Below are 27,918 nucleotides of genomic sequence, written 5' to 3'. Positions count from 1 at the left end.
CCTCCAATGCCAGGTTAGGGACCAATGGAGACCCCTTTATCCAGTGATCTGATTTGTGAGAAGAAGGAATCATTGGTAATGCATAATTATTTCCCTACCCCAGGGGAGTCTACCAATGTGTTTGTTTTGTTATCCTGTGGCATACCTGTACCATGAAATCCATCTCCATCCAATATGCGTTTGTATTGAAATCCTAAAGCTTCCCCTAATTCAGTTCCATTTCAGAAATATGAAATCAGACACTGAGCGGCACTGCTTCCTAATTCCCAACCACAGTTTTGTTTTCAAACTATATTTCCTTTTGCAGTAGTATCAGTGTGAGAAATGTAACATTCCACAGAAGGAACCCTTTGCCATTCTGGTGTCCGTGCTGCTGTTGTGTTTGGTGTGTCTGAGTTGTGTTTGTTTTGTTTTGTTCCTGTTTTAGAATAACTGCTGCCACCCATGTCCATGATGCCAGCAGCCGCTCCCACGCCATATTCACTATCCAGTACACTCAGGTCAGAGCCTGCATGCCAGCACCAGACTACACTGTAACCTTTCCATTCCCACTAGTTAAACTTGCTAACCCTCTGTCATGCTGTGCTAAAATGTGACCTACAGTATAGGAAATAACTGCAAGTGGGTGGGGGGCTAACCTTGATTCCCATGTGACCCTGGTGCTTGGATTGATTCCCATGTGGCCCTCGTGCTTTGATTGATTCCCATGTGGCCTAGTGCTTGGATTGATTCCCATGTGGCCCTGGTGCTTGGATTGATTCCCATGTGGCCCTCGTGCTTGGATTGATTCCCATGTGGCCCTCGTGCTTGGATTGATTCCCATGTGGCCCTCGTGCTTGGATTGATTCCCATGTGGCCCTCGTGCTTGGATTGATTCCCATGTGGCCCTCGTGCTTGGATTGATTCCCATGTGACTCTGGTGCTTGGATTGATTCCCGTGTGGCCCTCGTGCTTGGATTGATTCCCATGTGGCCCTGGTGCTTGGATTGATTCCCATGTGGCCTCGTGCTTGGATTGATTCCCATGTGGCCTCGTGCTTGGATTGATTCCCATGTGGCCCTGGTGCTTGGATTGATTCCCATGTGGCCCTGGTGCTTGGATTGATTCCCATGTGGCCTCGTGCTTGGATTGATTCCCATGTGACTCTGGTGCTTGGATTGATTCCCGTGTGGCCCTCGTGCTTGGATTGATTCCCATGTGACTCTGGTGCTTGGATTGATTCCCATGTGGCCCTCGTGTTTGGATTGATTCCCGTGTGGCCCTGGTGCTTGGATTGATTCCCATGTGGCCCTCGTGCTTTGATTGATTCCCATGTGGCCTCGTGCTTGGATTGATTCCCATGTGGCCCTGGTGCTTGGATTGATTCCCATGTGGCCCTGGTGCTTGGATTGATTCCCATGTGGCCCTGGTGCTTGGATTGATTCCCATGTGGCCCTCGTGCTTGGATTGATTCCCATGTGACCCTGGTGCTTGGATTGATTCCCATGTGGCCCTGGTGCTTGGATTGATTCCCATGTGGCCCTGGTGCTTGGATTGATTCCCATGTGGCCCTGGTGCTTGGATTGATTCCCATGTGGCCTCGTGTTTGGATTGATTCCCATGTGGCCTCGTGTTTGGATTGATTCCCATGTGGCCCTCGTGTTTGGATTGATTCCCGTGTGGCCCTCGTGCTTGGATTGATTCCCATGTGGCCCTCGTGCTTGGATTGATTCCCATGTGGCCCTGGTGCTTGGATTGATTCCCATGTGGCCCTGGTGCTTGGATTGATTCCCATGTGGCCCTCGTGCTTGGATTGATTCCCATGTGACCCTGGTGCTTGGATTGATTCCCATGTGGCCTCGTGTTTGGATTGATTCCCATGTGGCCCTCGTGCTTGCAGGACCCCTGGTCTACAGGATTCCAATTCTTCTGCCTGGCTCTGGTCCCATCAGAGTAGAGTGATAATCTGTGTCCTCCCCATTCTTTCCTGCTCAATTCCTAACATACTTTGTGAACCTCTCCATCATTGTTCTATGAACCACTGAACTGTGCCAAGTTTGGAATACAGCATTAGGGCATTATTAAAACATCACTGGGGGCATCAGAATACATTCAGTATTGCACCCCAACCAAGCAATATTTATCCAAACAACACTAATTCAAAATGAATGATGTAAGTGGCTTTGCAAGTTTAAGAGGAAGCATTGTGTACTGTATATATACTGTATATATATATATATATATGAATGACACAAGCTCATTTTGACATTGTTTCCAACATGTATAACATTAAGGAACATCTGTTTGTGATGCAATCTCTCATTGTTATCCATGGCTCTACACCATTGCTAATGAAGGCCCCTGTCCTGTTCTGTTGTATTATGTGTTGGGATTGCTCCAAACCGTTACAGACATGGAGATAAAGCAAGCCGTAGTGTTTAAAATAAATTCAATTTAATTTAAAGACAGAATGAATGCTCCCCATACCTTGAGGTTAGCTAACTACAAAAAAAAAGAGATCCTCATTTACTTCAGTAATTTTACCCGTTTTTGTTTTTTGTGAAAAAAATGAACTTGGCTCTGGAGGAACTTGGCTTCTCACTTGGCTCTGGAAATTGTGCACTAAATCAAACCCAGCATTCAGATACTCTGTACACTGGACTGTGGAGTTTGAATTCCAGCAGACGAGAGATACTGTATATGAAGTATTTCAGATGTGAACACACATTCACACACAGACGAGCCCTATCGATTCAGCATACCTTGTATACTTTTATTAGTTCATCTGGCTTGTTTTCTTTCATTTCATCCATCATAGCACTGGAATCAGCCATTCATTTCACTGCATTGATTTGCCAGGTGGGGATTGCTATACACAGAGGGCAGTCAGCTGTCTTTCAGTAAACAGTCTGCCATCTGACTGTTTGCGTTTTACACAGAAGGGATTGAATAGACGGAAATATTATTGTCCCCAAATCCCCTTGAGTGAGAGTTGGCTTGCAATTAATTTTTTTATTTGCTGATTTGGAAATTTAGATTTTTCATTTCAGATGAAGACCCTCCTACTGCTACTGTGTAGCAAATGTTGCTTTTAAGGCTACTTCTGTACATGGAAAGTAATCAGCTGACAAACATTCTGCAAAAAACAACATTACTGAGGGACTGTGAGGAGTGTGGCCTAGGCTAGTGTACAGAGCTGAGGGGCTGGGAGGCAGTGTGGTCTAGTGGACAGAGCTGAGGGACTGGGAGGCAGTGTGGTCTAGTGGACAGAGCTGAGGGACTGGGAGGCAGTGTGGTCTAGTGGACAGAGCTGAGGGACTGGGAGGCAGTGTGGTCTAGTGGTTAGAGCTGAGAGACTGGGAGGCAATGTGGTTAGAGCTGAGGGGCTGGGAGGCAGTGTGGTTAGAGCTGAGGGGCTGGGAGGCAGTGTGGTCTAGTGGTTAGAGCTGAGGGACTGGGAGGCAGTGTGGTTAGAGCTGAGGGGCTGGGAGGCAGTGTGGGCTAGTGGTTAGAGCTAATTTAATAAGACAAGAGGTAGTTATATGTGTTTGTTATTATTTCTATTCTTAATATATATTTTTATTTCTGTATTTAGGCCATACTGGAGAACAACCTGCCCTCTGAAATCATCAGTAAAATTAACCTGGTGGACTTGGCGGGGAGGTAAGATACTGTGTTGTAACAGCGTCTTTATTTGAGGGTCACACCCACACTTATTCCAGATCTGCCTCACAGCATATGGCACACGTGCCAGTAATCACAGTTCCACTCCAGTCATTATGCACTGGTAGTATGGGATGTCATTCACTTAGTATTTTCCCAAGTACCAATTAACCGATTGTAAAGGTGTAATTTACACACTATTATCAGGGAAATTGGCACTTGTATGCAGTAGGGCAGTCTGCTTCACTTTGTTTTTTTAGTGGTGCTTTTTTCTAACACTGCAGTGCCCCCATGTGGCTGAACGGAATATCACCTGAGCATACTGTAACCTCAATACTGATGAGTTTATCAAACAGCCTTCATCGTCAGCACCTTTTTAAAGCCATTTTCTGGAATGCTTCTCTTCATGGCATATTTTGTTGTGACAAAACAAGGAACAAAAAGATACACAAAGCTGCAGGGGTGTCCAACACAGCATATAGAACTGGGCAGGAACGGGGCAAATACAATTTTATGTAAATAGATGTAAGGTCACAAAAACGTAGAATTCACATACCAAAGAGCAGGCAACAAGAGAAAGACCTTGATGTTGTGTGTCCCTATGACATCACAAGATCAACACAGCTCATTGACATACAAAAAAAATATGCAGTTGATTCAATCAGCTGGTGATGTTGTTAAGCTGTGCTTGCTGTATCTATCATTACTTCTTGGTGCCTCTGAATTTGTGTTTGTTGCAGTGAGAGGGCGGATCCTAACTACTGCCGGGATCGCATCACAGAGGGCGCCAACATCAACAAGTCCCTGGTCACCCTGGGCATCGTCATCTCCACTCTAGGTGGGTAGGGCCTCCCAGCAAGTCGCTGGTCACCCTGGGCATCGTCATCTCCACTCTAGGTGGGTAGGGCCTCCCAGCAAGTCGCTGGTCACCCTGGGCATCGTCCTCTCCACTCTAGGTGGGTAGGGCATCCCAGCAGGGCTCTGCTTTCTGAACAGCCACTCCAGCTCTCAGGGAAGCCTGTTGGAAACTCACAGTACACAGCTGGAGCCTAACCTTAAAGAGGTTCTAGCTGGTGAAATAATTCCATAATTCATACCTGTCATGCATTTCCCAGTCCCTGGCAGGACTCACGTGGGCATACAGTAAATATACAGTGCCCTGCCATACTGAAATGAGCAGTCTTGAAACACAGTGACATTTATTATACCAAACTGTGACACAACATGAGCACAAAACTGAGCAGAAACAAAACACAGCAGTGTCTGGTAGCTTGACCTTTTACTATGCCTTCTTTCCTGTCACTAACCAGCCAGCTGATTCCCTTAATGACTCTAAATCGACCCCAAAGACACTGTTAAGATGAACTGACCTAGGAAGTGTAAGTGTAAGAGATTCCCTGAAAGCAAGCCTGGAAAACATGCAAACTGAGAGATGAAATGGGTTGAGGAGCGAACCTCAAAATCTGCAATCAAAACCCATGAAGAAAACTGGATGTTAGTACAGGGTGTCAAACTCATTTTAACCAGGGCCATGCTGTCTTTACTGTTACTTCTGTGTTATACAGTATATAGCCAGCCTACACTAAAGGGTATATTGCAATGTCTTTCCAAAGGATTCAAGTGAATTAAGTGCTCTAATTTCAGATGTTGTACAGCGGGGTGCAAGCAGGGCAAGAGAACCCAGTAACTTTATGGTCACAATTTACACCTTTTGTATTTAAAAAAAATTAACCAATCCAAATCCCACCAAACCTTTAGAGGGCTGCATAAATGTCCCCTGATTTGCAACCCTGTCTGGAGTGTGACACTGCTGTTACTGTGGAGTGTGTTTTGTATCCGAGTGTTAAGAGGAATGTGTGTGTGTTTGATTCCACAGCCCAGAACTGTCAGATGTTCAGCAGCTGCCAGAGCATTAGCAGCATGGGCAGCGAGGGGGAGGGCAGCAGCACGGGCAGCCAGTCCAGCTCCCAGTCAGGCAGCGGGCGCAGGCACTGCTACATCCCCTACAGAGACTCCGCTCTCACCTGGCTGCTCAAGGAGAGCCTCGGAGGCAACTCTCACACCGTCATGGTGGCCAGTGAGTGCTGCTGCTTATTGGAGGTCTTCTCTAAATAGCATGGATACAGTGGTGGTCAAAATGATGATGTCACCAGCCAGAAACAGAATGGCTGGGGGGCGGGGGGCTCACTAAATATCCTGGTGTCCCACCCTGAATAGATCATTGTCTCCTCTTTAAATATGTGCGAGATATTTTAATTAAAAAGCCACCCCACAGGTTCAGTGGTACCCTAAATATGATCGATGTGCTACCAATGCAGTGACTGTGTTGGACACTTGTTCTTCATATTACCCCAACAGTGACTGTCAAGACTGATATCATTTTGTACCAGTTTTGGCAGCACCAATGCAGAGGTTTTGGAGTAAAATGAAGAACAGTTGTCCGTGCCATGTCTAGTTCTGAAGAGGTTTTGAACTCCAGTGAAAGCACCTTGACAGACTCATGATTGCAAAACCACTAAACATAAGGGGGTGGTAAAAAAGCAGCCGCTTACTCTCTGAAGTATACAACCAGAATGAAAGTGTTCTGCAGCTATCTGCAGCTCCTATCGGCTGCTTTTTGCTTGTATTATAGAAGTATTTATATAATAACGCTCAATATAGTTGTAATAATGGTAATGCTGATTTGTGTTCCTCAGCGATCTCCCCATCCAGCAGCAGTTACAGTGATACCCTCAGTACCCTTCGCTATGCATCACACGCCTGCAGCATCGTCAACAAGCCCCAGGTCAACGAGGTGAGCTCAGGGGGGCTGGAGCCGAGCACCGCTTTGTTCTCAGTGGTTATTATATACAGTGGGGGTGCATGTCCCAGGTATGTGGATTGGTGGAGAATCCCAGTGTTCACCGGGGGCTGCTTTCCTGCATTCACTGTCATAGGACAGCATGTATAAGGGTAGGGTGTTACAGCACTGACTGCCACAGTGGGGTCACATTGGAACTGTGTTCTTTCTCCTTCAGGACGCCAGTGTGAAGCTGATCAGAGAACTGCGTGAAGAAATCGACAGGCTGAAGACAATGCTAATGAGCTTTGAACTGGTACCAGATTATTATTATTGTTGTTATCATTAAGTGTTCACAAGAACACACTCTGATACTGTGCTACAGGAGACGAGATGAACTGCTTAATCATTCATAACAGATTGCTTGAATTACACAATTAAGTTTTAAAAAGAGTTATATTAAGGTCACATGACTTTGTAGGTTTCTGCATGATAGGGACAGCGCACGTTGAGATATTGTCTTCATGTTTGGTACAAAGCAGTATTCTCTCAGACAACTTCCATTACGAGTGTGTCCAGTAAAAGAGACACTTTACTGCCACTCTACGATGCTTTCACTAGCTTTACATTATGGTCATACGAAAACCTTCACCTCCTCCTTCTTCTCCTTCTCCTCCTCCTCCTCCTCCTCCTCCTCCTCCTCCTCCACCACCTCCTCTGACAGCGGAACTCCAGCCCCTCCCTGAGTGAGGACAGAGATGGGAACCTGGCAGATATTGTGCTGCAGAACGAGCTCACGGTCAGTGTCTCCATTCCTGTGATTTTAAAGATGCTTCAGCACAGTTTACAGGATCATTACACCTTGCTCACAGACTGCTCACTCTCAGGTCAAATATTGGCTCTAGGAAGCTGTGTGGTCCAGTGGTTAAAGAAACAGGCTTGTAACCAGGAGGTCCCCAGTTCAAATCCCACCTCAGCCACTGACTCATTGTGTGACCCTGAGCAAGTCACTTAACCTCCTTGTGCTCCATCTTTCGGGTGAGACGTAGTTGTAAGTGACTCTGCAGCTGATGCATAGTTCACAAACCCTAGTCTCTGTAAGTCGCCTTGGATAAAGGCGTCTGCTAAATAAACAAATAATAAAAATATTATGGTGACACTATTAACATGACAAAAAAAATGTGAGTTAGGAAACTAAGAGGCAATGGTTAAGAACACATACAAAATAAAGAGCCAAAGAAACTTAAATACATTAGCAAATGTTTGGACTTTCATTGAATTCAATGGCGTTTGTCATTTTTTAATAAGTCTGTGTTCAGGTTCCGTGGCTACAAGTTCAGGAGCTGCTCTTCAGATTTAGTTGCCTGCTATAGACATGTGTAACAAAGCCTAGATTAGCTAAAGTGTCTTTATAGAAGAGGAGCCAGTTCATATCTAGTGGTCAGCTATTCCTATTGTACAGTATTGCTAGCAGTACACAGCTGTGCACTGTATGGTGCTGGTGCTTACCAATATAAAGATACTTCACAGTATCATAGACTAAAATAACTAGAATGAAGAGAAGCTCCTGACCTCAGAAATCACCTTAAAACAGCTGCAAAAAGTAAAAGTAAAACAATATTTTATAATAAGAACCATTTAGAATGATCTACACACTTTACTTACACACTTCACTTGCACAATCTACACACTTCACTTGCACAATTCACTTACACAATCTACACACTTACACAATCTACACACTTCACTTACACAATCTACACACTTCACTTACACAATCTACACACTTCACTTGCACAATCTACACACTTCACTTGCACAATTCACTTACACAATCTACACACTTCACTTGCACAATTCACTTACACAATCTACACACTTCACTTGCACAATTCACTTACACAATCTACACACTTCACTTGCACAATCTACACACTTCACTTGCACAATTCACTTACACAATCTACACACTTCACTTACACACTTCACTTGCACAATCTACACACTTCACTTACACACTTCACTTACACAATCTACACACTTCACTTGCACAATCTACACACTTCACTTGCACAATTCACTTACACAATCTACACACTTCACTTACACACTTCACTTGCACAATCTACACACTTCACTTACACAATCTACACACTTCACTTGCACAATCTACACACTTCACTTACACACTTCACTTACACAATCTACACACTTCACTTACACAAACTACACACTTCACTTACACACTTCACTTACACAATCTACACACTTCACTTACACAATCTACACACTTCACTTACACACTTCACTTACACAATCTACACACTTCACTTACACAATCTACACACTTCACTTGCACAATCTACACACTTCACTTACACAATCTACACACTTCACTTGCACAATCTACACACTTCACTTACACAATTCACTTGCACAATCTACACACTTCACTTGTACAATCTACACACTTCACTTACACAATCTACACACTTCACTTACACACTTCACTTACACACTTTACTTACACACTTCACTTGCACAATCTACACACTTCACTTGTACAATCTACACAATATTACCAATATAAAGATACTTCACAGTATCATAGACTAAAATAACTAGAATGAAGAGAAGCTCCTGACCTCAGAAATCACCTTAAAACAGCTGCAAAAAGTAAAAGTAAAACAATATTTTATAAGAACCATTTAGAATGATCTACACACTTTACTTACACACTTCACTTGCACAATCTACACACTTCACTTGCACAATTCACTTACATAATCTACACACTTACACAATCTACACACTTCACTTACACAATCTACACACTTCACTTACACACTTCACTTACACAATCTACACACTTCACTTACACAATCTACACACTTCACTTGCACAATCTACACACTTCACTTGCACAATTCACTTACACAATCTACACACTTCACTTGCACAATTCACTTACACAATCTACACACTTCACTTACACAATCTACACACTTCACTTGCACAATTCACTTACACAATCTACACACTTCACTTGCACAATCTACACACTTCACTTGCACAATTCACTTACACAATCTACACACTTCACTTACACACTTCACTTGCACAATCTACACACTTCACTTACACACTTCACTTACACAATCTACACACTTCACTTACACAATCTACACACTTCACTTGCACAATTCACTTACACAATCTACACACTTCACTTACACACTTCACTTGCACAATCTACACACTTCACTTACACAATCTACACACTTCACTTGCACAATCTACACACTTCACTTACACACTTCACTTACACAATCTACACACTTCACTTGTACAATCTACACACTTCACTTGAACAATTCACTTACACAATCTACACACTTCACTTACACAATCTACACACTTCACTTGCACAATTCACTTACACAATCTACACACTTCACTTACACACTTCACTTGCACAATCTACACACTTCACTTGCACAATTCACTTACACAATCTACACACTTCACTTACACAATCTACACACTTCACTTGCACAATCTACACACTTCACTTGCACAATTCACTTACACAATCTACACACTTCACTTACACACTTCACTTGCACAATCTACACACTTCACTTACACAATCTACACACTTCACTTGCACAATCTACACACTTCACTTACACACTTCACTTACACAATCTACACACTTCACTTGTACAATCTACACACTTCACTTGAACAATTCACTTACACAATCTACACACTTCACTTACACAATCTACACACTTCACTTGCACAATTCACTTACACAATCTACACACTTCACTTACACACTTCACTTGCACAATCTACACACTTCACTTGCACAATTCACTTACACAATCTACACACTTCACTTACACAATCTACACACTTCACTTGCACAATCTACACACTTCACTTGCACAATTCACTTACACAATCTACACACTTCACTTACACACTTCACTTGCACAATCTACACACTTCACTTACACAATCTACACACTTCACTTGCACAATCTACACACTTCACTTACACACTTCACTTACACAATCTACACACTTCACTTACACACTTCACTTACACAATCTACACACTTCACTTACACAATCTACACACTTCACTTGCACAATCTACACACTTCACTTGCACAATTCACTTACACAATCTACACACTTCACTTACACACTTCACTTGCACAATCTACACACTTCACTTACACAAACTACACACTTCACTTACACACTTCACTTACACAATCTACACACTTCACTTACACACTTCACTTACACAATCTACACACTTCACTTACACAATCTACACACTTCACTTGCACAATCTACACACTTCACTTACACAATCTACACACTTCACTTGCACAATCTACACACTTCACTTGCACAATTCACTTGCACAATCTACACACTTCACTTGTACAATCTACACACTTCACTTACACAATCTACACACTTCACTTACACACTTCACTTACACAATCTACACACTTTACTTACACAATTCACTTGCACAATCTACACACTTCACTTGTACAATCTACACACTTCACTTGTACAATCTACACACTTCACTTACACAATCTACACACTTTACTTACACGCCACTTACACAATCTACACACTTCACTTACACAATCTACACACTTCACTTACACAATCTACACACTTTACTTACACGCCACTTACACAATCTACACACTTCACTTACACAATCTACACACTTCACTTGCACAATCTACACACTTCACTTGCACAATCTACACACTTCACTTGCACAATTCACTTACACAATCTACACACTTCACTTACACACTTCACTTGCACAATCTACACACTTCACTTACACAATCTACACACTTCACTTGCACAATCTACACACTTCACTTACACACTTCACTTACACAATCTACACACTTCACTTACACAAACTACACACTTCACTTACACACTTCACTTACACAATCTACACACTTCACTTACACGATCTACACACTTCACTTACACACTTCACTTACACAATCTACACACTTCACTTACACAATCTACACACTTCACTTGCACAATCTACACACTTCACTTACACAATCTACACACTTCACTTGCACAATCTACACACTTCACTTACACAATTCACTTGCACAATCTACACACTTCACTTGTACAATCTACACACTTCACTTACACAATCTACACACTTCACTTACACACTTCACTTACACAATCTACACACTTTACTTACACACTTCACTTGCACAATCTACACACTTCACTTGTACAATCTACACACTTCACTTGTACAATCTACACACTTCACTTACACAATCTACACACTTTACTTACACGCCACTTACACAATCTACACACTTCACTTACACAATCTACACACTTCACTTACACAATCTACACACTTTACTTACACGCCACTTACACAATCTACACACTTCACTTACACAATCTACACACTTCACTTGCACAATCTACACACTTCACTTACACATTTCACTTACACAATCTACACACTTACACAATCTACACACTTCACTTACATGCCACTTACACAATCTACACACTTCACTTACACACCACTTACACAATCTACACACTTCACTTGCACAATTCACTTACACAATCTACACACTTTACTTACACACTTCACTTGCACAATCTACACACTTCACTTACACACCACTTACACAATCTACACACTTCACTTGCACAATCTACACACTTCACTTATACAATCTACACACTTCACTTGCACAATCTACACACTTCACTTACACACCACTTACACAATCTACACACTTCACTTGCACAATTCACTTACACAATCTACACACTTTACTTACACACTTCACTTGCACAATCTACACACTTCACTTGCACAATCTACACACTTCACTTACACAATCTACACACTTCACTTGCACAATTCACTTACACAATCTACACACTTTACTTACACACTTCACTTGCACAATCTACACACTTCACTTGTACAATCTACACACTTCACTTACACAATCTACACACTTCACTTACACAATCTACACACTTTACTTACACGCCACTTGCACAATCTACACACTTCACTTACACAATCTACACACTTCACTTGCACAATTCACTTACACAATCTACACACTTTACTTACACACTTCACTTGCACAATCTACACACTTCACTTGTACAATCTACACACTTCACTTACACAATCTACACACTTCACTTACACAATCTACACACTTTACTTACACGCCACTTACACAATCTACACACTTCACTTACACAATCTACACACTTCACTTACACAATCTACACACTTCACTTGCACAACTACACACTTCACTTACACACTTCACTTACACAATCTACACACTTCACTTACACAATCTACACACTTCACTTACACGCCACTTACACAATCTACACACTTCACTTACACACCACTTACACAATCTACACACTTCACTTGCACAATTCACTTACACAATCTACACACTTTACTTGCACAATCTACACACTTCACTTACACTATCTACACACTTCACTTGCACAATCTACACACTTCACTTACACAACTCACTTGCACAATCTACACACTTCACGTGCACAATCTACACACTTCACTTGTACAATCTACACACTTCACTTACACAATCTACACACTTTACTTACACGCCACTTACACAATCTACACACTTCACTTACACAATCTACACACTTCACTTGCACAATCTACACACTTCACTTACACACTTCACTTACACAATCTACACACTTCACTTACACAATCTACACACTTCACTTACACTTCACTTACACAATCTACACACTTCACTTACACACCACTTACACAATCTACACACTTTACTTACACACTTCACTTGCACAATCTACACACTTCACTTACACACCACTTACACAATCTACACACTTCACTTACACACTTCACTTACACAATCTACACACTTCACTTACACAATCTACACACTTCACTTACACGCCACTTACACAATCTACACACTTTACTTACACACTTCACTTACACACCACTTACACAATCTGCACAATTCACTTGCACAATTCTCTTACACAATCTACACACTTCACTTACACACTTCACTTACACAATCTACACACTTCACTTACACACTTCACTTACACAATCTACACACTTCACTTACACAATCTACACACTTCACTTACACACTTCATTTACACAATCTACACACTTCACTTGCACAATCTACACACTTCACTTACACACTTCACTTACACAATCTACACACTTCACTTACACACCACTTACACAATCTACACACTTCACTTGCACAATTCACTTACACAATCTACACACTTTACTTACACACTTCACTTGCACAATCTACACACTTCACTTACACACCACTTACACAATCTACACACTTCACTTGCACAATCTACACACTTCACTTATACAATCTACACACTTCACTTGCACAATCTACACACTTCACTTACACACCACTTACACAATCTACACACTTCACTTGCACAATTCACTTACACAATCTACACACTTTACTTACACACTTCACTTGCACAATCTACACACTTCACTTGCACAATCTACACACTTCACTTACACAATCTACACACTTCACTTGCACAATTCACTTACACAATCTACACACTTTACTTACACACTTCACTTGCACAATCTACACACTTCACTTGTACAATCTACACACTTCACTTACACAATCTACACACTTCACTTACACAATCTACACACTTTACTTACACGCCACTTACACAATCTACACACTTCACTTACACAATCTACACACTTCACTTGCACAACTACACACTTCACTTACACACTTCACTTACACAATCTACACACTTCACTTACACAATCTACACACTTCACTTACACAATCTACGCACTTCACTTACACAACTCACTTGCACAATCTACACACTTCACGTGCACAATCTACACACTTCACTTGTACAATCTACACACTTCACTTACACAATCTACACACTTCACTTACACAATCTACACACTTTACTTACACGCCACTTACACAATCTACACACTTCACTTACACAATCTACACACTTCACTTGCACAATCTACACACTTCACTTACACACTTCACTTACACAATCTACACACTTCACTTACACAATCTACACACTTCACTTGTACAATCTACACACTTCACTTACACAATCTACACACTTCACTTACACAATCTACACACTTCACTTACACAATCTACACACTTCACTTACACGCCACTTACACAATCTACACACTTCACTTACACACCACTTACACAATCTACACACTTCACTTGCACAATTCACTTACACAATCTACACACTTTACTTACACACTTCACTTGCACAATCTACACACTTCACTTGTACAATCTACACACTTCACTTACACAATCTACACACTTCACTTACACACTTCACTTACACAATCTACACACTTTACTTACACGCCACTTACACAATCTACACACTTCACTTACACAATCTACACACTTCACTTGCACAATCTACACACTTCACTTACACACTTCACTTACACAATCTACACACTTTACTTACACGCCACTTACACAATCTACACACTTCACTTACACAATCTACACACTTCACTTGCACAATCTACACACTTCACTTACACACTTCACTTACACAATCTACACACTTCACTTACACAATCTACACACTTCACTTACACTTCACTTACACAATCTACACACTTCACTTACACACCACTTACATAATCTACACACTTTACTTACACACTTCACTTGCACAATCTACACACTTCACTTACACACCACTTACACAATCTACACACTTCACTTACACACTTCACTTACACAATCTACACACTTCACTTACACAATCTACACACTTCACTTACACGCCACTTACACAATCTACACACTTTACTTACACACTTCACTTACACACCACTTACACAATCTGCACAATTCACTTGCACAATTCTCTTACACAATCTACACACTTCACTTACACACTTCACTTACACAATCTACACACTTCACTTACACACTTCACTTACACAATCTACACACTTCATTTACACACTTCACTTACACAATCTACACACTTCACTTACACAATCTACACACTTCACTTACACACTTCATTTACACAATCTACACACTTCACTTACACAATCTACACACTTCACTTACACACTTCACTTGCACAATCTACACACTTCACTTACACAATCTACACACTTCACTTGCACAATCTACACACTTCACTTACACACTTCACTTACACAATCTACACACTTCACTTACACACCACTTACACAATCTACACACTTTACTTACACACTTCACTTGCACAATCTACACACTTCACTTACACACCACTTACACAATCTACACACTTCACTTACACACTTCACTTACACAATCTACACACTTCACTTACACACCACTTACACAATCTGCACAATTCACTTGCACAATTCTCTTACACAATCTACACACTTCACTTACACACTTCACTTACACAATCTACACACTTCACTTACACAATCTACACACTTCACTTACACACTTCATTTACACAATCTACACACTTCACTTACACAATCTACACACTTCACTTACACACTTCACTTACACAATCTACACACTTCACTTACACATCACTTACACAATCTACACACTTCACTTACACAATCTACACACTTCACTTACAAGCCACTTACACAATCTACACACTTCACTTACACACCACTTACACAATCTACACACTTCACTTGCACAATTCACTTACACAATCTACACACTTTACTTACACACTTCACTTGCACAATCTACACACTTCACTTACACACCACTTACACAATCTACACACTTCACTTACACAATCTACACACTTCACTTGCACAATCTACACACTTCACTTACACACTTCATTTACACAATCTACACACTTCACTTACACACCACTTACACAATCTACACACTTCACTTACACAATCTACACACTTCACTTACACACTTCACTTACACAATCTACACACTTCACTTACACACTTCATTTACACAATCTACACACTTCACTTACACAATCTACACACTTCACTTACACACTTCACTCACACAATCTACACACTTACATTTTTTTTCCATATATCTGGAGAGCTGCTTCTCCAGTTGTCATAAACTTGCTGTTAACATTATTTTGCTGAAGTTATTGAAAATGTCTTAAGAAAAGAAAACCGATCTGACTTGCGCCCACCAGGCCAGGCCAGTATTCACCTGTGTGTCGTTTTGACAGGTCGAGCAGCTCACCAAAGACTGGAGTGATAAATGGAAGGACAAGCAGGAGCTGATGGAGGAGTACAGGGTGGACATCAACAGGGAGAAGGCCGGGGTGCTCATCGACTCCCACCTGCCTCACCTGATAGCCGTGGACGGAGACGTCTTGAGCACTGGCATTGTCTTCTATCACCTCAGGGTACCTGCCTGTCTCTCTGCCTGCCTGCCTGTCTCTCTGCCTGCCTGCCTGTCTCTCTGCCTGTGTGCCTGTCTGCGTTTGTCTGTCTGTTGTGATGTGGTTGTTTGTTTACTGAGTGTTGGGTTTGAAAGGGGTTTGGCAGGATGGACTCATTTAGGACGTTTGACTGATTTGGGAAGCGAACCCCATGAAAGAAGGTGTTGAACCAGCCTCTCGGTCTGTATTTTATTTTATATATTGTATTTCAATCCTGTACAAATAAGTTCCCAGTTAAGTTCATTACAGCTAGCTTTTGATTCCTTATGTAAAATATTAAGGCAGATAATAAAAAAAAATGATGACATATTACTTCAGTTGCAACAGTACTTCGTGTTTAGATATTCTATTCTATGTAGTGACTTGAGTTCACTATACTGTAGTATTTTATAAACTTCAGTTACATCCCCCTTACATAATACCATGTGTGTGTGTTATTATATGTGACTATTGTTGTTGTCATTACTATTATATGTGACTAGGACAATGGTAATTGAGGGTGAGGAAAAGGATGTTCGAATCCTGATCACTATAATGTAAAGGATGCTCAGCGTTTCCAAGCTCATATGCTGCTCTTTTCTGTTCCATGTCACTAACTCTGTGCTTTTTCTTACTCCTCTCTTCCATGCCTGTAGATTTTTCTTTGCTTCATCTCTCTTTCCCTCCTCTCACACTCGCACTCTCTCTGTCTCTTCAGATACTCCGCTGTGATGAAAGGTAAAGTAGCCTTTTCTTCACTGGCTGTAGTTGCTTCTGCTCCTGTGCTGTCTTTCAATACTATTTCTGTCACTTCTGAGGATCGCTCAAGATGGGAACCCTAAAGCAGGAGGGTAGAAGTGTAGGTATGAGACGCAGGTGCTAGCTGACATGTGCTTGCCATGCTGTTCATGAGAAACATGCAATTTCACAGTTTTGCCTGATCGTACAGCATGCTGTGCTGTCCCTCCTATCCATTTATATATACTGAGCACTCCTATCCAGTTATTGTAAGCATTGATTTGTGTTCATTTGTTTCAATTCTATTCATTGCAGTGTCTGCCTAGCAGGAATGTGTAATGCATGGACTATATGATAAATGATGGAAGTTCTCATGTGATGATGTGTTCTGTACATCTTTAGTTTTACATCTACTGTATCTAGAGATGCATGTCTCCAATTGTGATGAAGCTTGCTAAGGGCCTTCTGTAGCAGAAGTTATTGAGAGAATCAAAACCTATGGGTCTGTATATGCCAGCTGCAAAAAAGAATTCTAACCAAGCAAGTAGAAAAAACTCAAAAGATCTTCAGCACAAAAGGGTGCTAATACTAATATCCTGTATGGAAATGCAATAGCCTTCCAACCAGGGCCAGAATCACTTCAGTATAGTGCAGGTGATAAGCTTGTCCCCTGTAACTTTCCCAGTCATCCAGCCCAGCTAGAATGGAAGGTGACCCCCCTTGGAGATGTTAACCAGTCCTTCTCTTTCTTGCAGGAAGGAACAACCAGAATTGGTAGGAGTGACGGACAGGACGAGTCTGATATCAGTAAGAGTGGTGCCCTGGCATTCTAATGTTGTATAGTTACTTATAATGCAATGTCACAAAGCAGCCAGTAGATGGCAGCAATGTGCAATAGTTACTGTATTTACTGACAATAAAGAGCAAGCTGGTTGTGAGAGCTGTGGTGGCCTGATTCATCGAGACTGCTAGTAGGCCAGACCTATGGTAAAGAGAAATGCTCTTGGGTTTTAAGGTTTTACTCGATGAAGACTGATTTCCACCCCCCCCAAATTTTAGAAACAGATTTCTAACCACAAATGAGATCAACAAATCCTTAACCTGACAGATTAATCATTCATTAATGTTGTGCAGCTATTATAAAGACACACACACACACACACAGACGGCACGCCCACAGACCGACATGCACATTGTCACAGACATGGACACACAGACGAGTATAACCTCCTGTTGCTGTGCAGTCCTGCAGGGTCCCGGGGTGGAGAGAGTCTGTTGTGATATTGTGAATGAGCGCGGGGTCGTGACCCTGAGGCCTGGCCAGGGGGGGCTGAGCACCGTGAACGGACGAGAGATCACTGAGCCCTGCCGCCTGGCACAAGGTAACACCCAGCTGAGTGACATCCCTTCACAGGGCTTCATCATCATCGGAGTTACATGTGGTTAGAGTTCACATTCTATCTGCAAGAAGCGTTAAACATACTTAACGTTTGGAAAAGAGCCTTTTAGAGAATTAGTGTACTAATCCTGACATTTCATAGAATGTAGATGTGATACAAACATGTTACATACTTTCACTGTATAAATCATGCAGCCTTCAGTCTTGTGGTGAAACTCCTGTCTGATCACACAAATAAAAATAGATCACAAGTATACTTAATAAGATTTGAAATCAACTCTCAATTCTTTGACACCAGCTTTTTCAAATATATTCTTGTGTTTATTCTGTATTAAAAGTGTAAATATAAGTATGTTCATTACTTTGTTCTCGTGGTTGATCACATCACCAGAACCCCTTGATGGAATTGTAACCCTGTACATGATTTCTCTCTGTATTTCTTTCTCAGGGGCAGTGATTGTGCTGGGCAGGACCCACACGTTCCGGTTTAATCACCCCGCCGAGGCTGCAGTTCTCAGGCAGAGGAGACGAGTCACACCCCTTCTCCCTCCAGCCTGCCCTGTCCCGGGACGGGAGGTATGAGTCAGAACCAATTTCAGGCTTCAGTTGGATGTTTCTAAGTGTTCAGTGGCTGCCTCATCAAGTTGAGAGTGTATTTCTTGCTCACTCTTTGTCAGATCCATGAGAGAAGCGAGTCCGGTCTGTCATACAAGGAGTGCAACAGAACGTACGCTCTCAACTTGATGAGTGGTAGCCACTAAACACTGGGAAACATATTATAAGTTGTTAAATCTAAATAAAAACGGAAGAAAAGCTGATATTAACGTATTCGTCAGTTAATGCATATTCCTGTTGAGGTTTAAAAGTTTTGAATTCTGTCATTGCTATTCTGAGTGTGAGATCTACATGCTCAGCAACGTTCTAAGTGCAGTTGCTGCAGATAGGTTCCCATGGGGATGTGCCTTTTATAATTAGTAATGTACAGGACAGTCTTCTAGTGGGCAAGAGGAAAGAAGACAACACTCTTATACCATAGGAGACAGGCTCAGCTGTACATAATACTCTTAATATAAATCCATTTCAGTAAAAAACAAAACTACAACAAAAACATCGGTAATGCCATTTGCATGTCTTTTTTGTAATTTGCTAGTTTACTGTGCGTGAGACAACAGGGCAACATAAGATTTAATGGAATGTTCTGTTTTTCTGATTGGTTTAGAGGGGAATTCTCTAGGAAGGAATTCTCCCCTGAATGCCAGGAGGAGGCGCTGTGTAGTCCCCTCAGCTGTTGAACTTGGTTGAATATTCCCCTGAATGCCAGGAGGAGGCGCTGTGTAGTCCCCTCAGCTGTTGAACTTGGTTGAATTCTCCCCTGAATGCCAGGAGGAGGCGCTGTGTAGTCCCCTCAGCTGTTGAACTTGCTCCTCCTGTTTTCTCCCTGCAGTCCAGCGAGGGCCTCTTGCTCAGCAGCAGATCCTGTGATTGGCTGGATTTGGAGGGAGAGTCTAGCCCATCCCCTTGGTACATCCTGTCTCCATCCCTGTCGGCCAGGTAAACACACACAAACAGACACAACACACACAGACACACACACCCAAACAGACACAACCCCACATGCACAAGCAGACACAGATACAGACACAGAGAGACGCATACAGACAGTACTGATAGTACTGACAGACACACACACACGCACAGCAGAACAGACACACACACATAGACAGTACAGAAAGGCACGCACACACAGACAGACACACATGCATGCACGCACAATGCAGGCACAGACAAAAATGACAGACACACACACGCACCAACATACACAGATACATGCACACACAGACACACATAGACAGACACACAGACAGAGCAGATAGTACACACACACACACACACACACACACAGAGGCACCAACACAGTATTTACCATGGTTTCATGCTTAACAGTATACTATAGTGAATATGTAGTACAGCATAGTGAAAGCAGGGTAAAATAAAGGAAAGCAGGTTCATTTTAGTCTATACTTCTCTAAACGCCTTCATTTTACCATGCTTTAACTCTGCCTCACTACTCTATACACATTTCCCATAGTATAGTGACTTGAGTGCTGGGTTGCAGGGTGGAACCTTACTAAGACTTTGCTCACCAATTAAAAAGGGCTTTCTGTTCACAAGCTGCTACATTCCTATTGCTCAGCGTGTGTCACGGCAGCACAGTAACTCTCTGCTCTGCTGTCTGTGTCTGCAGGCAGGAGCCCTGGGGGGTACCAGAGGAGGAGAAGCAGCTCGGAGAAACAGGGTAAGAGATTGCTCAGGTTATCGCTCTCAATCTTTAATCCTTGACATGTAAAAAGAAACTCACCTGTGGCTCGCCCCAGTTAATTCCAGTCCAGGACTTTGTTCCAGCAAGGTCGCTAATGACCCCAAGGTTCGGTTCAACATGAACATGGCTGTGGGGTGTTCATTTACATGATTAAAAACTGGACTGGATCCTGGTGTGGAATGGAGTCGACGTGAGGAACACTGTTCTACACTACTGTTACATAGTGGGATGCTTGACTCGGTTACAGTGATCTTCCATGACCACAGTCAGCTGCACAGCCCAGATCACTTCTCTCTTCTCCCAAGTCTCTGTACAGATGTCTGTTGAAGCATGTATCCCTAGTAAAGGTGATAATACAGTACAATACAAACTTACTCTTAATTAGCACTCTCATCCCAAGGCATCCCAGGGTGCTTAAAATGTAAAAGATCCCTAATTATCTTGTGGTTAAATCTGTTCCTCTCAAACTGATACGTCTCTGATCTAGATTTGAAAGTGTGCGCTGGCTTTCCTGATGTCCACTGGGATTGAATTCCGTAAGCTGGGGCATAACAACTACAAGCTTTTCATTTTGAGCTAAAGGTGATCAACAAAGCTGTTGCTTTCACCTTATACACCAGACCTACCAGGAGTGTTGAGGTGCAGCACTCAAAAAGGGTCCCTTCCTTTAAATGTTAATCTCTTGATGAGGAAGTGGGACAGGAGGCTGTGTGGTCCAGTGGTTAAAGAAAAGGGCTTGTAAACAGGAGGTCCCCGGTTCAAATCCCACTTCAGCAACTGACTCATTGTGTGACCCTGAGCAAGTCACTTAACCTCCTTGTCCTCCGTCTTTCAGGTGAGACGTAGTTGTAAGTGTCTGCAACTGATGCATAGTTCACACACCCTAGTCTCTGTAAGTCACCTTGGATAAAGGCGTCTGCTAAATAAACAAATAATAGGAAACAAAAAAATAAAGGGGACCCTTTTGACGGCTGCACACTGGCACGACTGGTAATATGGTCAACTAATTAGATCAAAAAATGAAGTTTTAAAAGAGTTCTAGAATGAAAGAAGCATCAGTATATTTAAACTGCATTGTTTCTTATTAGTTTAAAAATCGTAACCCTAAGTAACGATTTGGTAAAGAGCTTTGAAGATCCGGTCCTGGTTTTGAATTGATTGGCATGTTAGTGGGCAGGGCATTGTCTGGGTTACAGCCCTGAGTGTGCTGTGTTGTGTTGTGAAGACTGGAGTGCCTGGCTACTTGGGCTCAGCACATGCCTAGCTGTAGTCATGGTTACTGAGGCTGAATCTGAAACAGCCTGGAAATAACCAAGCAGCTTTACAGAGTCAGTTACATGAAATATAAAATCACATTCCGTAGACCTGTGACTTCCTGTGAGTGCTGCAGTAATGGTAAGAATGCTGTTAAACCTCATTAAATAATCCAGTTCTTATCCAGCTTGGCAGTAACAGGTTATTAAATATACCTTGAATTGTAGGGGGTGGATGGCAAAACTAGTCCGAGCAGCAATTCCAGGAACTATTGACTAGCAATAAATACACTGCTTCATATGAGAAACTGGGTTGAGTTCAACAGATAGTTAAATGCATTAAACATGTCTAGATCCTCCCTGTTTATGTATTGTTTAATGGGATCAAAAGAGAAGCACGAAAAATAGAAGACATATCAAATGTATTGGCTCATTTAAAAAGCTGTTCTAGTTTACGCGCACTCACATATACATGGTACTTATTTGCATAGGCTCGTTATAAAGTTACAGTACTTGGCTGCTTTGCAACTCTTTGAAGGATATCTTGCAGTGCTTTTGAGACTTAGAAAAGTGTCCCCTAGTAAAAGCATAGCAAAGTGTAATAAAGCTCAGTGAAAACATTTTAAAGCACAGAAGTATGTACAAGCCTTCTCCGAAGCCAGGGGGTGTCTGTACTGTACTGAGCAGTAACACTTATTGGTGTCAGCTGCACATGACCAGGGGTGTCTGTGCTGTACTGTATTGAGCAGTAACACTTACTGGTGTCTGCTGCACATGACCAGGGGTGTCTGTACTGTACTGAGCAGTAACACTTATTGGTGTCAGAATCTGGTCACTTTATTTGGTGTCTCTAGCTGTTAGTGCTTTTGCTCTGCAGTAGGTGGTTTTCCTACAGAAGGATTCGAAAGGGGCTGCCTGACTTCATAATCCTGTGCAGTGCATGTAGAGTATTGGTGTATTTATGTAGTGGCAGTCTGGAGGTACACATTTCATTTTATATTTTAGCATTAATGCTAGTATAAGGTTTGAATGTGAGAAGTTTTATTGCTGCATGATTTAACCCAATTGTAATGAAAATAAAACCAGTAAATACCCTTATACCATGGTAAATTTGCATGGTCATTTATTTTCATGCTTTTTACATATTACATTGCCATGTTTTTTAAATATTCTTTAACATAGCCCTTTTTTCAATTCAATTCTTAACCTATATTTTACCATGCTTTCATTGTGCTTTAGGCCGCTGTTTCGATGTGGCTCAGGGCCTGCAATCCAGGACCAGGGCCGGCCTTTACATATGTATGAATGCAAAGCAGACTTAGGGCCGCCTTTTCAGATCACATGACCAAAGTGGTTACGTAGCTCAGTACTCCCATACTCCCACGCGTGTGAAAGGTAAATAGAAAGCTGAATGCTCTGCTAGCCAAGATGGCAGTGCATCAATATTGAATGGCAATTATTTCAACATCATACAACTTTAATTATAAAAATATTAAACAGAACACAATCTAGCAGGTTAAAGTTCAGGCTGTTTCTGTCACATAACATATGAGCTGCAGCGCATTCATAATTATGCTTAACTTGTCACAATTACCTTTTCTTCCTGTTATTTAGTAACTAAGTGATAAATATAAAAACTGCAGGAGTGTGGATCTCAATAATGATTCATAATCATATTCAGCCACCATTGTTTATTTTGTACGCAGCGATATACACAGCTACAGAAGTGTGTGTCTTTACATTAAAATGACGATCATTTCTTTAGCTGCTTGCTTTTACACACATATACAATACTGTTCTCATCCACAAATAGCGTTGATGCACCATAACATTGTCAAAATATTATATATATATATATATACTGTATATATAGTTTTTTTTTTTTTAAATATACATTTTAGGCCTGCTTTTCAGTCATATATGTGAACGTGTAAAGGCGCCTTAAACCGCAAATGTGAACGAGGTTGCAGACCTAAATATGCGGCGGCCCTGGGCCAGCCCAGCAGTGTGAACGGGGTCTTAGATTTTCAGCATCACAGCTAAGCTTTTTTAACAGTGACATGCACCCCCAGCACTAAATATCTTTGAGTTGAGTCCCTGTGAGGCCAGACTGACATTGCCTTCTGTCGCTTACTCTGCTGTTGCTAGGTTACCCAACAGCTCTGCCTTGATCAAGGTACAGAAAAATATAAGCTGGTTTTCGAGTCTAAGAGAAAGTGAAGTTCTGGGAGAGCCGTGTGAGTGAGAGGATTTGAAGTGAAGTGCAGGGAGAGCCGTGTGAGTGAGAGGATTTGAAGTGAAGTGCAGGGAGAGCCGTGTGAGTGAGAGGATTTGAAGTGAAGTGAAGTGCTGGGAGAGCCGTGTGAGTGAGAGGATTTGAAGTGAAGTGCAGGGAGAGCCGTGTGAGTGAGAGGATTTGAAGTGAAGTGAAGTGCAGGGAGAGCCGTGTGAGTGAGAGGATTTGAAGTGAAGTGCAGGGAGAGCCGTGTGAGTGAGAGGATTTGAAGTGAATTGCAGGGAGAGCCGTGTGAGTGAGAGGATTTGAAGTGAAGTGAAGTGCAGGGAGAGCCGTGTGAGTGAGAGGATTTGAAGTGAAGTGCAGGGAGAGCCGTGTGAGTGAGAGGATTTGAAGTGAAGTGCAGGGAGAGCCGTGTGAGTGAGAGGATTTGAAGTGAAGTGCAGGGAGAGCCGTGTGAGTGAGAGGATTTGAAGTGAAGTGAAGTGCAGGGAGAGCCGTGTGAGTGAGAGGATTTGAAGTGAAGTGCAGGGAGAGCCGTGTGAGTGAGAGGATTTGAAGTGAAGTGCAAGGAGAGCCGTGTGAGTGAGAGGATTTGAAGTGAAGTGCAGGGAGAGCCGTGTGAGTGAGAGGATTTGAAGTGAAGTGAAGTGCTGGGAGAGCCGTGTGAGTGAGAGGATTTGAAGTGAAGTGCAGGGAGAGCCGTGTGAGTGAGAGGATTTGACCACGTTGTACAATGCAGTGCTCGACTCTGCCAGTATGCCAGGGCAATCCCTTATTAAAGTTTACCGCAGTATTTTTGCAGTTTTCCCGTGGTTTTACTATGCATTTACCATAGTTTACCTTGGTTTGCCATGTTTATTAATATACTTTGGCATGCCTTGCTATTCTTTACAATGCTTACCAATGCTTTACCATGCTTGGAGTTTTATGCATATATCAATCTCCATAGAAATGTCATTTTCCATCTTGAGGTAATGCAGGCCCAGGTAGCTTTTTAATAGAGCCTACTTCTCCATTAGAATGCTTCCTGAGGTATAGTACTAATATAACAGCAGTCTGTGCACTAGCTCATCTTTTTCACTAGGAAAAGCAAGGAATCAATACAGGGGCCTTTGGGACGGCAGCTTCTGTTTGACTAAACTCTGAGGGTTTACAAGTCCCTGCCTGGGTACAGAATGACACCTAGCAACATGATCGAAGGCACAATAAATACAGTTCTTTTCAGTGCTAGGATATGAGCTGCTGGCTTATGTTAAGAGATCGGATGCTGATAAATGGATGCACACAAATGGATTGCCAAAAACAAATGAAGTGTCTGACGTGGTTTTCTCTGTGTCTGGTGCAGCAGGGGTCTGAGTGAGGGGAGCTGGGAGCGTGCAGAGGCTCAGGCTGGGGCTGAGCCCCCCGAGACCCCCCCCAGCTGGCGCCTGTTGGAGCAGCAGCGCTACGTGGAGGGCCTGAGGGAGCAGATCCTGGCAGCGCAGCTCCGTGCAGAGCAGGAGCTGGAGAGGGAGCAGACACGCATCAACCAGCAGCTTCGAGACAGTAAGATACCTCTCACACTCTCCTCTTCAAATCAGAGGTGGTAAAGCTGCCTCTCACACTCTCCTCTTCAAATCAGAGGTGGTAAAGCTGCCTCTCACACTCTCCTCTTCAAATCAGAGGTGGTAAAGCTGCCTCTCACACTCTCCTCTTCAAATCAGAGGTGGTAAAGCTGCCTCTCACACTCTCCTCTTCAAATCAGAGGTGGTAAAGTTGCCTCTCACACACTCCTCTTCAAATCAGAGGTGGTAAAGCTGCCTCTGACATGCTCCGCTTCAAATAGGGGTGGTATAGCTGCCTCTCACACCCTCCTCTTCAAATCAGAGGTAGTAAAGCTGCCTCTCACACTCTCCGCTTCAAATCAGAGGTGGTAAAGCTGCCTCTGACATGCTCCTCTTCAAATCAGAGGTGGTAAAGCTGCCTCTCATAGCCTCCGCTTCAAATCAGAGGTGGTAAAGCTGCCTCTCACACCCTCCGCTTCAAATCAGAGGTGGTAAAGCTGCCTCTCACACCCTCCTCTTCAAATCAGAGGTGGTAAAGCTGCCTCTCACACGCTCCGCTTCAAATCAGGTAGTAAAGCTGCCTCTCACACCCTCCTCTTCAAATCAGAGGTGGTATAGCTGCCTCTCACACGCTCTGCTTCAAATCAGAGGTGGTAAAGCTGCTTCTCACACCCTCCGCTTCAAATCAGAGGTGGTATAGCTGCCTCTCACATGCTCCTCTTCAAATCAGAGGTGGTAACGCTGCCTCTCACACTCTCCTCTTCAAATCAGAGGTGGTATAGCTGCCTCTCACACGCTCCTCTTCAAATCAGAGGTGGTAACGCTGCCTCTCACACCCTCCTCTTCAAATCAGAGGTGGTAAAGCTGCCTCTCACACGCTCCGCTTCAAATCAGAGGTAGTAAAGCTGCCTCTGACATGCTCCGCTTCAAATCAGAGATGGTAAAGCTGCCTCTCATAGCCTCCGCTTCAAATCAGAGATGGTAAAGCTGCCTCTCACACCCTCCGCTTCAAATCAGAGGTGGTAAAGCTGCCTCTCACACCCTCCGCTTCAAATCAGAGGTGGTAAAGCTGCCTCTCACACGCTCCACTTCAAATCAGAAGCACTTTGAGGTCTTGAAAGCTTGTGATCAATTATTCTTTAGTTAGTCCTATAAAAGGTATCACATCTCCTTCTCTTTGTCTATCTATCATCTCTGGACTAACATAACTACCATTTCATCTATTAACGAATATGTTTTCAGAAATACAGTCCTACCTTTTTGCATTTCCGCTATATTGAATAAGTGGGTGTTGCTGGTATAATTGATTGTGTCTTGTTTATAATTCATTTAGATCTAAATGAGTCACTGTGAGTGAAGAAGTGCTGATGTTTGTTTCTGCCAGTGGGTGTGTTTAATATGTGCTGGGGGGTGGGGG

The 27,918-nt window shown here is 42.5% G+C and overlaps 1 protein-coding gene across 2 annotated transcripts in view; it reads left to right on the top strand.

Annotated features, from left to right (window-relative positions):
- LOC117419668 (uncharacterized) overlaps positions 1-27,918 on the top strand; it is a 116,685-nt gene that overhangs the window by 58,460 nt on the left and 30,307 nt on the right. Inside the window, exons 9-22 of one of the 2 annotated variants that reach the window (XM_058991248.1) lie at positions 428-500; positions 3,575-3,642; positions 4,383-4,480; positions 5,519-5,719; positions 6,339-6,436; positions 6,660-6,737; positions 7,146-7,220; positions 16,814-16,993; positions 18,502-18,553; positions 18,991-19,128; positions 19,594-19,721; positions 20,590-20,696; positions 21,391-21,441; positions 26,306-26,502. In XM_058991248.1, the coding sequence (XP_058847231.1) occupies positions 428-500; positions 3,575-3,642; positions 4,383-4,480; positions 5,519-5,719; positions 6,339-6,436; positions 6,660-6,737; positions 7,146-7,220; positions 16,814-16,993; positions 18,502-18,553; positions 18,991-19,128; positions 19,594-19,721; positions 20,590-20,696; positions 21,391-21,441; positions 26,306-26,502 (1,544 nt within the window). Of the gene's footprint in view, positions 1-427; positions 501-3,574; positions 3,643-4,382; positions 4,481-5,518; positions 5,720-6,338; positions 6,437-6,659; positions 6,738-7,145; positions 7,221-16,813; positions 16,994-18,501; positions 18,554-18,990; positions 19,129-19,593; positions 19,722-20,589; positions 20,697-21,390; positions 21,442-26,302; positions 26,503-27,918 lie in introns of both variants that reach the window. The other variant, XM_058991247.1, reaches the window with a different exon arrangement.

The sequence above is a fragment of the Acipenser ruthenus genome, chromosome 18, assembly GCF_902713425.1.
Source record: "Acipenser ruthenus chromosome 18, fAciRut3.2 maternal haplotype, whole genome shotgun sequence".
Classification (NCBI taxonomy): domain Eukaryota; kingdom Metazoa; phylum Chordata; class Actinopteri; order Acipenseriformes; family Acipenseridae; genus Acipenser; species Acipenser ruthenus.
The sequence above is the reverse complement of the archived record's forward strand: the minus strand, read 5'-3'. Positions and strand labels throughout refer to the sequence as shown.